At 37.8% G+C, this 12,106-nt stretch overlaps 1 protein-coding gene across 2 annotated transcripts; it reads right to left on the bottom strand.

The window, feature by feature from the left end:
* Positions 1-891: 891 nt before the first annotated feature.
* On the bottom strand, positions 892-11,048 carry mfsd13a (major facilitator superfamily domain containing 13A). 2 transcript variants are annotated; one of them, XM_026915837.3, is made up of 9 exons: positions 10,830-11,048; positions 8,452-8,720; positions 8,277-8,356; positions 7,656-8,108; positions 6,667-6,787; positions 6,483-6,579; positions 4,459-4,630; positions 3,865-4,058; positions 892-2,113 (listed from the first exon to the last, which is right to left on the bottom strand). In XM_026915837.3, exons 2-9 carry the CDS (start codon positions 8,614-8,616, stop codon positions 1,872-1,874), a joined length of 1,524 nt encoding a protein of 507 aa, XP_026771638.1. In that variant the 5' UTR covers positions 8,617-8,720; positions 10,830-11,048; the 3' UTR covers positions 892-1,871. The 2 variants fall into 2 exon arrangements, with proteins under 2 accessions (XP_026771638.1, XP_053094878.1); XM_053238903.1 differs by lacking the exon at positions 10,830-11,048 and adding an exon at positions 10,691-10,804.
* Positions 11,049-12,106: the final 1,058 nt, after the last annotated feature.

Below are 12,106 nucleotides of genomic sequence, written 5' to 3'. Positions count from 1 at the left end.
AAAAAAAATCCATGCTAAGGAAACCTGCAGGAATACAGCATTTCAAATGAGAATATTATCTCTGCTTTTATCTCTGTCTCTGTTTCTGTATTGATCAGATGGGCATGGAGGAGAGTGGCATGTATACATACCTATTAAATAGTTTGTGAGTTTTTGAGCCCCTGTTCATGGTAGGCTACACTCATAATGTGTGTATATATATATATATATATATATATATATATATATATATATATATATATATATATATATATATATATATATATAATAAAAAAAAAGTTCAATCTAGGGTTCTTCCCCTATTTCTAGAAATATATAGCAAATTATCAACATTGCTTGAATGTTTAACACTTTGACCAAGAGGGACAAACTGAACAACCATTTAGAGCAGGGGTTCTCAAAAATTTTGTTGCCAAAAATAATCCAACTACTCAAATATTAGGCTCACTAAACAAATGTGTGTGTTATTATTATTATTATTTTCAATATATTGGAGCCACTTTTTATTCCTGAAATTTCTATTAACAGAATACAGTAATTGACCATAATTTGACATTATTTTAAGGTACCATTTTTAGTTATAGAGGTCTGAATTAAACACATTCAATTCAACTGACCAAACAAACAAGCTAATAATTATAAGAAACCAAACTCTAATAATGGTGGGTGTGATTGCTGCAACTGTAACACAAGTAAAATAAATTAATATCTAAATAAAAATCATGGACCCCACTGCTTTAGGGTGCTAGAGGAACATATGTCCCTGTAAGTGTATCCTTACAGATTCAATTACAGCTCATTTGGTTTTAAAATTGTGTGGCATTTTCAATATGACCCTAATAAGAACTGTGCCTTCTGATATCAATAACGAAAATTGGCAGACATCAAGAATTAATAATTGAAACAACACAAGTATGTTTATTTTCTGCAAGCACTGATAAGAATGTATGAACCATTACCAAGAACAGCAAAAACATTAAATTAGTAATGTTAAATTTCCTGAGTTACAAACCACCTCATTGAACTCAAAACAAACAATAAAAAACATCAAAAAGGTAATTATCACTCACTGAAAAATATTCAAAATGACAGTACTGTAAAGTGTCATTTTCCATTTTTGGAAAGTTAGTACATGATTTGTATAAATCAGCCAATGCCTTAAAATTAAGCATATTTGAAAATAGCAGTTTTTAAATAAAAAATATACAAAAGTACTCTCATCTTTACAAATGCGATTTACTGGTATAACTTGTATCATACTCAGGGATAATTACTGTAAAATGCTTCGTAAAATATTTTTTTATTATTTGAAAAGAAAGTACACAACAAATGGGAGAAGGGGAATAAAACCTTTCTAGAATTAGTGTACCACTATAATTTCCTGTAACCAAAAAAAAAAAAAAATTGTGTAAATTAATCAATGAAAACTCCAGAGAAGCTCATGTAGTTTATATCCACTGCACCTGAACTGCTGAGTACTCCAAAAAATGCTTATTATGAGATTAGCACACTATAAAAATACAAAATAAATAGGTAAACAGCCTATGATTTTTACAGAAAAAGATGAAAGCTTAGTAGGTAAACCACTGCTCAATCTAGGGGCTACAGTACCCAACTATAATCTTGTATTGTGCAGTCAAAGGGGAAGAAATGTTATTCTTCCATATGGTCCCACACCACATGATTGTTTTAACAGTTCATATTTGGTCCCTAAGTCATTTAATTTATAAATATAGACATGCAGATGATTTATCACCATAAGAAAATAAGGCTGGTTTCACTAAGATTTCATTGTCACACAGTCCTTTTATAAGCGATACCAGCCTCCATCCTGAGTCAGTGTGAGGCAGTGCAGAATGGGGTGGGCAGTATTAGATGGCTTTCACATCAATGAGGTGTTGAGCACCCTGCCTCATGGCTTTAATGCCCCGTAATCTGCGACCGTGGAGCGTGAAGCGGGACCAAGCCAGTAGTTGCAGCAGGGCACAGGAGATGGGCACAAACACCAGTAGGTAAAAGCAGCCCTGGCGCAGTGGCAGAGAGCTCTCTGTACCCGAGACACCTACAGCTGCCACTGAGTCTTTAAGAGGACCCCTCTCAAAGATGTCATAACCTAGAGGAAATTTGTGAGAACAGTAAAAATGAAGCTATCCAATAAAGATATCTGCACTGAAATAAAAAACAACTATGTTAGTTTAAACAAACTGGTGAATTAAAATGAACCTTACTATGAATTAAGAAAAGGGGGGGACAACATAGCCTGCAAATTTATTCATAAACAAAAAATTTGTTTGTGGTTGAATAAGTTTTCACCCTGGGAAACTGGTCAGGGTTGAGGGCAAGATGAATGGAGCCAAATTCAGAGGAATCCTGGCAGAAAACCTGATCCAGTACGCAAGAGATTTGAGGACAACAACCCTAAATATACTGCTGAAGCTACACTGGAGTGGTTCAAATGTGTCTGAATGTGTTAGAATGTCCCAATCAAAGCCCAAACCTCAATCCAATTGAACATCTGTGGCATAATTTCTGTTTACCAGCGGCCTCAATCCAATATGACAGAGCTTGGGCAAAATTGCCAAGAGGAACAAGCAAAAATATTAGGATCCAGATGTGCAAAGCTAATAGACACATATCCCAGCCTAAACTGAACCAAAAAATTTCTGTTTCTGTTTAATTAACCTTTGTATCACAATAAAACAACATATTTTGTACTTTCAAATAGTAGACATGTGTAAATTAAATGGTCAAAAAAAATCCCAAAAATAACTCTTTCAATTCTAAGTTGTAACACTAGAAAATGTGAAAAAGCTCAAGGGGGTGAATAATTATGCAAGACACTCTATTTGTTTGGTTAATGTGTAGTAATCGATTTTTTTTTTATTCCTTACCTGTACAAATTATCTAACAGATATTTAGAACATGATAATAAACAATGGATTAAGTCGTGGCCTTAACAAAAGTTTTTAAACTCACTGAGAATACCCATTTGGAAAACTGACTTCCAGTCCAGAAGGATTGTTTGTGTTTGGACGCACCTCCTGTCAGTCATTTTATAGACACTCTGTGGGTCACCCAAGATACTTGGGGTGGGGCTTCATGAACACGGCCGGGAGTCGGGGAGTGAGCGCCTTTAACCTATGAGTTTTGTGTTGTGATGTCATGAAAAATGTCTCCTAAGAGTTACTTTCTACTGTGATACATATGTATTATAAAATACATCTAAGTTCTATACATATCATTTCATGTATTGAGAACTTGAGAAGGGCTAGTGTGCATCAGTGTACCACAGGGTCACCTTGTGCAAACATAAGGTGGCTCACAAGTGTCCTGGGTAGCAGAGCACCTTGGCCAATGATCTACCTGGTAATAATATCATCTATCTTGAGGCCATATGTGTTGGTCACCCAGGTAAAGAGAGGGACAGAGCTGTTATTTGTTCTATGCAATGTTTGGCACCTCAGGAAGGGCAAACAAGGCCTTACTCAAGCTGTGCTAAGAAAGTGTGGCTAAGTGTTGACCCCTAACTAAGTGTATTGCTGAATGAATTAAAATATATTTATATATTGCACTTCCTAGGCTATTACTATTACGTATCAGACTTATGAAGAATGTATAACCAATATACTGTATCAGATTGCAAACTAAGGAACTGCAGGACTAGGTTCTACACAAGAGTGTAAATAGAGTGCAAATAATCACATAAACTGGAAAACCCTATATCTTTACTAAAAGGTCATCCTTAACTGACAGGTTATTTCTATCTAGCCCATCCTCACAAAGTAAGCTGGAGATAAAGAGACTGTTATTCTTTTTCACTATTCAGAACAAATCTGTCCACTGAGCACACTCATTCATACATACCTGTATATACACACAGCAGCCAGGTGCCAATAAGGGGAGCGAAGGTCTGGCCAGGCTTTGTTACCAAAGCAACCATACCAAACAGCAGTGCAGAGGCTGCTTGTTGTCGCCGGTTCAACACAAAGTCCTCGTCAACCAGGTCTGTGATTACCAAATTCAATAGCTTACAGGTCCCCTCAGTAAACACTCGATTACTGCAGAGAGTGATTCATACAGTTTACCTGATTTAGTAAAGAATTTAGAATGCACAATCATGCTTTGTGCAAAATTATTAAACAAGAAAAAATATATTCTATTAGCTTGATACAAATACTGTCTAATATTTGTACTAATATTTTGATAATGTTAAATGGTTTGAGAAATGTGGAACACAGATATGCATTGATTGTCCTTTCAAATTATTATGGAATTATATTTAGTGTGATTCTTATGTTACTAGAGCATACGAATACAAGCAACAGAATCAAATAAAAGCATACCTATCCAGGTTAAAAAAAAGCATATTTATTTAAGCCATTTATGACCATATTAAGTGAAAGACAAATGCTTTGTCTAGATGTGTTTCTATATTCCAGTGTAATGTTGAGCTCTTACCTTGCAATAAATAAGCAAAGCAGGTAGACTTGGTCTGCTCCTGCTAGCAGCATTGCTATACTAAGGACCAGTTTCAAAAGAAAGAGGCCACGAACAACCCGGTAGACACCCAGTTTTTGGCATAATGTCAGAAAGTAAAGGTTGTTGACATGAGGAGCTATGTAAGAGATGCCTGTGAATTTTGAACAGAAAAAGATGTATCAACACTAATACATAGTGTTTACAGTCTCCTCTGAAACTATAACAGCAAGGCCAATTCATTTGTTTGTGCTATACACCAAAGACATTTGGGTTTGAGATCAAAAGATGGATATGAGACGAGAGTTTAGGATTTCAGCTTTTATTTCCTGGTATTTACATCTAGATGTGTTAATCAACATAAAACATAGGACCTTTTGTATCAGACCACCCAAGTTTTAGGCAATCAAAAGCATAGGAACACATAAGTCTTGTAGTAAATTAAGTAACACTTAATATTTGGTTGCATATCCCTTGCTTGCAATAACTGCAGCAAGCCTGTGAGTCACTGACATCACCAAATTTCTTCTTTTGTGATGCTTTGCTAGGCTTTTACAGCAGCCTCCCTCAGTTGTTTGTTTCGGGGGGTTTCTCCCTTCAGTCTCCTCTTCAGGAGATGAAATACAATCTCAATTGGGTTAAGGTCTGGTGATTGACTTGGCCAGTCTAAAACCTTCCACCTTTCCCCTGATAAAGTCATTTGTGTGTTGGCAGTGTGTTTGGGCTCATTGTTTGGCTGCGTGATGAAGTTCCTCACAATTAGATTGGATGCATTTCTCTGTAAATTGGCAGACAGAATGTTTCTGTAGACTTCTGAATTCATTCTGCTGTTACCATCATGAGTTACATCATCACTAAAGATTAGTGAACCCGATCCAGCAGCAGCCATGCAAGCCCAAGCCATGACACTACCTGCACCATGTTTCACAGATGAGCTTGTATGTTTTGGATCATGAGCAGATCCTTTCTTTCTCCACACTTGGGCCTTTCCATCACTTTGGTAGAGGTTAAACTTGGTTCCAGAACTTTTGTGGCTCGTCTCTGTATTTCTTTGCAAATTCCAATACGGCCTTCTGATTCTTACTGCTGACGAGTGATTTTTAATACTGTGGTATGGCCTCTATATTTCTGCTCTCAAAGTCTTCTTCGAAGAGTGGATTGTGATTCCTTCAGCCCTGCCCTGAGGAGATTGTGGAGCTGTCATCAGCTGTTGCTGTTTTCCTTGGCCGACCCATTTGGTGTCTGTTGCTCAGTGGTTTCTTTCTTTTTCAGGACAATCCAAATTATTGTATTGGCTAAGCCCAATGTTTGTGCAATGCCGCTGATAGATTTTCCTTCTTTTCTCAGCTTCAAAATGGCTTATTTTTCTCCCATAGGCATCTCTCTGATCTTCATGCTGGCTTACCCTTTTTAACAACAATGCTGTCTTCACAGGTGAAACTGAAGGCTAAAACTAAGAGTAAATGTTCAGAGATATTTATTGCTTAAACAATCAATCTAAGAGGACACACCTGTCAGTCACGTGTTCCAATATTTTTGCTCACCTACAAATTGGGTGATCTAATTCAAATTGTGCTATGTTCTATGTCATTTAACACATTTACACATAAATACCAGGAAATAAAAGCTGAAATTCTAAACTCTCTTCTCATATTCATCGTTTGATCTCAAACTCAAATGTCTTCAGCCTACAAATGAATTGTCCTTGCTGTTCCAATAGTTTTGGAGGGGACAGTATTTCAGACATACTTGTGAAATGCAATGGACATGTCAACCCAAACAACAGCTTTTAATGACAGTTATTAAAAATAAAGACTGGTCATACCCTATTACTGGGTCTTCCAACTTAAATATTCCAAAAAAATATAAAATCACAGCTGCATCAACCTAGCTCCACAATGAGCAACCCATAGGCAAGGTAATGCAGAAAATACTACACATATCCTAAGGTCTTATGAATAGTATTTTAATTAGGCAAATGTTCCAAAAGTATCACATCCTCTTACCCAGCAGAAAGGAGCCAGTGGAGGCAGAGATGCGGTCTGATAAGAGGTGCTCAAGAAACAGAGGGAAGAAGTTGCTGTTGAAGTGGCAGTGAAATACCTGTGGATGAATAAAACAATAAGCAAGTTTTAAAATACATAATCAGAAAGACAAAATCACAATCATGGGTCTAAAAACAATATTTACCTGCACCAGGTTCATTGAAACAAACCACATAAAATTTCTGTGGCGGGAGAGTTGCTTCAGATACTCGCCAAGTGTGATGGGCTTCTCAGTCTGAGCAAGAGGAGCCTGGCCAACAGACAATCTGAGAGAAACAGAATGAGAGTAATAAAAACGAGAAAGGGAGGTAGCAACTGAAAAGGCAATTTCAATCTCTTGTGCTCACAAAGAAAAGCTCATAGGGACTGGGACAGGTCTGCAATCTGAGAAGCCTTTCTCATGTATTTGGCTGTGAGGCAGACCAAGTCCTGTTTCTACATTTTTCAGCCTTTTTTTCTAAAGTGCTTACACTTCAAGAAGACAGAGCTCACACTTTTATTACACCACATGAGCAAGCTATAAACCTACAGCAATGACGGAGGTAAGCAAAGTAACAGAAATCCAGCAGTGTGATGACTTTGATCAGTATTAAACTGTAGAACCAACAGCTACAGTGAAAAATCTTCAGAAAACTGAAAAAGGAGAATTCTGTATATAATGGATTCCACAGCTTTCACATTCCCTGTGACTGAAACACAAAGTCTTTCAGGTTGGGGGAAAAAAATCTATATTCTATAAGTGTGGAATACAGTTGATTGGAATATTCAGGATTTTTTACATTAAGTAGTTAGTTAGATATCCAACCAGTGTTCATCAAACTTTCCTAAATACTGTTTTAATAATTGAATATTAAAGTGACATTTTATCATGACATGCCAGGGGGTCTCAAAAGTACATCAGATTCAAGTTTAGATTATTTATTTTAAAAAAGTCAATAACATATATAATATAAAACTGTTAATGGTGCGTTGTGATTTCCAACACTGTAACAGAATAAAGAAAGTCATGGACCCCGACCATGCTTCATGGATAGCACTTTGAGAACCACGGCTCTAAGCAACGTGAGAATATTTTCTATCAATCAGATTTGCTAAATGAAAGCAGGAAATGCAGATTTAAAAAAGTGAACATACTCTTTGAGCAATTCCCCTTCTCCATTCCTGTGTGATTGGACCTCACTTTGGAACCTGCGGCACAGAATTCGAGATACCACAGCAAAGCCCAGCACTGACAGGGCAGTCAGCGCTACACAAAAAAACCTGAAGGACATAAAGTCCTCTTTGTCCCAGAAGGAGTAGGATAGGAAGACAGAGAGCGAGCCCAGTGCACTGAACAGGGAGCTGTAGAAGTTCAGACTTGTGCGCTCGTTTGCAGACACGGCCAGGTCAGCCAGCAGGGCGTTGTGGTTGAGGTCCACCAGTGTGAGGAAACCATCGTAAAGGCACAGGCAGATGAGGAACTGCAGACCAGGGTGGGCCCAGGCCACCCAGAAGGCCAGAAAGGAAAGAGCAAAAAGCGGCCCATTCCTGGCGAGAGACTGGAGGCGTTTCAAAACCACCTCAGGTGAAGAGATCTGAGACCCAGACCTGAGCCATCAAACAAAGACATACAAAATAAAGCTCTTTTATTATTAATAATAATAATAATAATAATAATGATGATGTTTCTGTGTTATAATATTTCTTCTACTATTGTTTTAAACATTTAAATGTTTAGTTGTAGTCTAAATTGTGTCTAAACAAGTGAGTTCTTACTGAGGGGTGCTAAGGAAGGAGCGGTCACTTAGCCAGCCAAAGAGAGGGTCATTCAGGCTGTTCCATATCAGGAACACAGTCTGTGTGAGCAAGCCAGAAACATTTAATGACCAAATGACTCATCTAGGTATGAAAGGATGCATTTTGTGTACTTCATGCCTGCAAACTAACTCACCTCTCCCACCCAGAAGGAAAGTTTGTCTATCTTGTAAACAGACACAAAAGTGTCCACATAATAAAGCAGGAAGACATTATGAAGAATGGAGACAAAAAGGGCCAGGGAGCCATACAGCACAGCTGTGGAGACACCCAGGCAACAGTTCCACACCCTGTTTCCCATCTCTTTTTACATTCTCCTGCACTACCTCTGCTTTTCCTCCACCAGCAGAATTTCTCTCAACCCACAAGGCAAGCAGGATGTGGTCATTGTCCTAGATGGGAATCCTGTCAAAAAACAAATGTACAGTACTGTAGCTTACATAAGTGGCACTTTTAAATGCAACCTTATTGTTCAAAACAGTTTTAGCTTTATCTACTTACCTTACATAAATCATCTAAAATTATATATTGATATATTGCATAAATAGCAAGAGCTCCTATTCCATAACACTTTATGTTTCCAAACTGTAGTCTTAAGCTGGGTTTACACTGCATGATTTTCAGCCTGCTTTTGCTGTCACACAAAAATCTCATATCATAAAAGAATTCTTTGGTCATGAGTTGGGATCGACAGTCTTAGAAGGCATAATGTGATTTACCAGAGGCTGATTTAGTACCACTCCATCCAAACACAGCCAATGACTAAGTGTCAAAATATCTCTTTATTACAATATCAGTGTGACTGCTGCTATGACACTCATCTAAAAGCCACCAACAACATAACGCGAAATTCATGACACAAGTACACATATGGTGATATATAAACAAAACAAGACAGAAAAGAGTCTATTGAAGACTTATAAAGCTTACTTTAAAGAGATTTTTCTGATTATTTGAACCCATGTTCTGCACAAGCCCAGATCATTTTTTAATAGTGTTAGTGTTTAATAGTCTACTGTTAGAGGATCTTCATCATATAATCTGACGTTGAGAACACATTGTCACACAGTCTGTTATAGGCCTTGGTCAAGATTTTATTGAGATCACCTTATACAGTGTGACAATTAAGAATCTTAAAAGGCCAAAGTGATTGCAAAGAATACACCTCGCTTGACACAAGAGACACCTCAAGTGAAATAGTAGTAGTCTAATATTTACACATATTCTATGTGAAAGAGAGCCAACTTTAAATGCAAGAGGCACTGACACTAATAACCAAAAGGCTTTTTTTTTTTTTTTTTTTTTTTGCATTTCTGGTGCTACAATTAATCCTAAACAAAAAAATATCACAAGAACTCACTGTATAATGTTAAGTAAATACCTAATACAGAGTACTGTATGATGCATGGCTTACACTAAGCAAGCCAACACAGTACACACACGTGGAGTGTGATTATCAGCTACAGCAGCAGTTTATCTTAGAAGATGTTAGTGAACTTGTCATTCCTGGTCTGTGTCCCATTTGATCTAAGCAGTGAAGCAAAACCACTGGGTTCTCGTCACTGCATGCACAGAGATATCCATCCCATCTCTCTGAACAGGTGGCTTCTCTATTTCTGCTGTAGTACAAACTCATATCTGATCCAAGCTGAGATCAACAGTAAGGCAGGAATGGAATATGGTAACAGGTCCCACACCTGTGTCCTTTTAATAACGCAACATAAAGCACAGAACAGCTCTCTCATGCCACCATTACTGATGTCTTACACACAGTTTAATGTGAATAAAAATTGCTCAACAGATTTCCTGTCTCTCTGTTTGCAAACATGAACCGGCTTCACACATATTCAGCGACCTGGCTAGCTAACCCTTTCCAGCATCCACAAGTCACACAATCAGAGTTTTATCTAATTATTCATCATTACAACAGGTTTTTATTCATCATTACAACAGGTTAATTATTCAAAAATAGCACTGGTTATCTTTAAGCTTAAGTTAACTACCTAACGTTAACTTGTAGCTAGATAAGCAGCCGCGGTTACTGTTGCTAATCAGGCGCAACATGCTAGCTAGATTAAAAAAAAAAAAAAAAAAAAAAAATTATCACCCGGCTTCTGTACCTATCTTTGAAACGACGAATTCCGCTAACCAGACTATTTATTTTATTGATTTTTTTTTATTTATTCTTTGCCCAATATGATTATTTGGACGTGGTTGACGCCAATAGGTTGAGTTAGCAAGCTAACTAGTCCTAGCTAGTAATTTCTGACTTTTCCCCAAGCAACAAGCCTATCTAAAAATGTAGCATATTCGTACCAGCACAGCTAGTTTAGTCGGTAATACCTCAGTAACCTCAATAACCTCAGTAAACTTACCCTGTACAAGTCCTATTCAGTATCCGCTTTCATTTTACACAAGCAGACGTGTTCCTTTAACAAGCTGCCCAGCTGGCAAGCAAACACTTTAACACAGTTTCCACGTCTTATTAGCTTTAATAAGATATGAAATACCTACCATGCGTAGATAATGTCTTTGTTACTGCCAGAGCGGTACAAACAAGAACACAGTAAAAAAAAAACCCGTTTCTTATTATGTTTAACAGTGTATAGTAATGGAAAAATAAGTGTGATGTGGGTGAGGAAATCAGTGACGTATAAAACCCTCTCCCTTATCTTTAATCCACTTCCTCTTTCTCCCCATCCAACTTCTTCTCCTTCTTCTTCTTCTTCTGCGCTACATTCTTGCCAGGAGAAAAAACTCAAACTCAGCTCAAGTTTCAAGTTAAAATATTATTAATAATAATTAATAGTTTCTGTTCCTTTGATTGCTTTTTAATTTTTACAAGAAATCCATAAATACCCAAGTCTACCCAAACAGGCTTATGCATTAGTCGACACTTACGGAAGTTGTCTAAAAGAAATGATTGCTTGTGTTTGGGGTTGATAGAGGATCAGGGATCTTAGTGTTAGGATTGGGCTAGGGTTAGGATTAATTTAGGGGTAGGGTTGAGTTAGGGTTAGGGTTGGGCTAGGGTTAGGAGTGAGTTAAGTTTGTAATTGTGTTAGGGTTAGGGTTGAGTTAGAGTTAGGACTGAGTTAGGGTTAGGGTTGAGTTAAGGTTGTAATTGTGTTAGGGTTAGGGTTGAGTTAGGGTTAGGGTTGAGTTAGGGTTAGGACTGAGTTAGGGTTAGGGTTGAGCTAGGGTTAGGACTGAGTTAGTGTTAGGGGTGAGTTAGGGATAGGATTGTGTTAGGGTTAGGGTTGAGTTAGGGTTAGGGTTGAGCTAGGGTTAGGATTTAGTATTAGGTTTTGTCTAAGGTTAAGGTGGGGTTAGGGTAAGAGTTTGCATAGAATTAGGATAGGGCTAGTGTTTTGTGTAGAGTTAGGGTTCATGTAGAATCATGGGTTGGGCTAGGGGTAGGGTTTGTGTAGAATTAGGGGTAGGGCTTGTGTTTGTGTAAAACTGGGGTCAGGCTAGTGTTTATGTAGAATTAGGGGTCGGGCTAGTGTTTGTGTAGAATTAAGGGTCGGGCTAGTGTTTGTGTAGAATTAAGGGTCGGGCTAGTGTTTATGTAGAATTAGGGGTCGGGCTAGTGTTTGTGTAGAATTAAGGGTCGGGCTAGTGTTTGTGTAGAATTAAGGGTCAGACTAGTGTTTGTGTAGAATCAGCGGTCAGACTAATGTTTGTGTAGAATTAGGGGTCAGACTAGTGTTTGTGCAGAATTAGGGGTCAGACTAGTGTTTGTGCAGAATTAGGGGTTGGACTAGGGCAGTAATTACTGACTTGAAATT

The sequence above is a fragment of the Pangasianodon hypophthalmus genome, chromosome 12 (assembly GCF_027358585.1).
Source record: "Pangasianodon hypophthalmus isolate fPanHyp1 chromosome 12, fPanHyp1.pri, whole genome shotgun sequence".
In the NCBI taxonomy this organism is placed as follows: domain Eukaryota; kingdom Metazoa; phylum Chordata; class Actinopteri; order Siluriformes; family Pangasiidae; genus Pangasianodon; species Pangasianodon hypophthalmus.
This window is presented reverse-complemented; position numbering and strand designations above follow the sequence as displayed.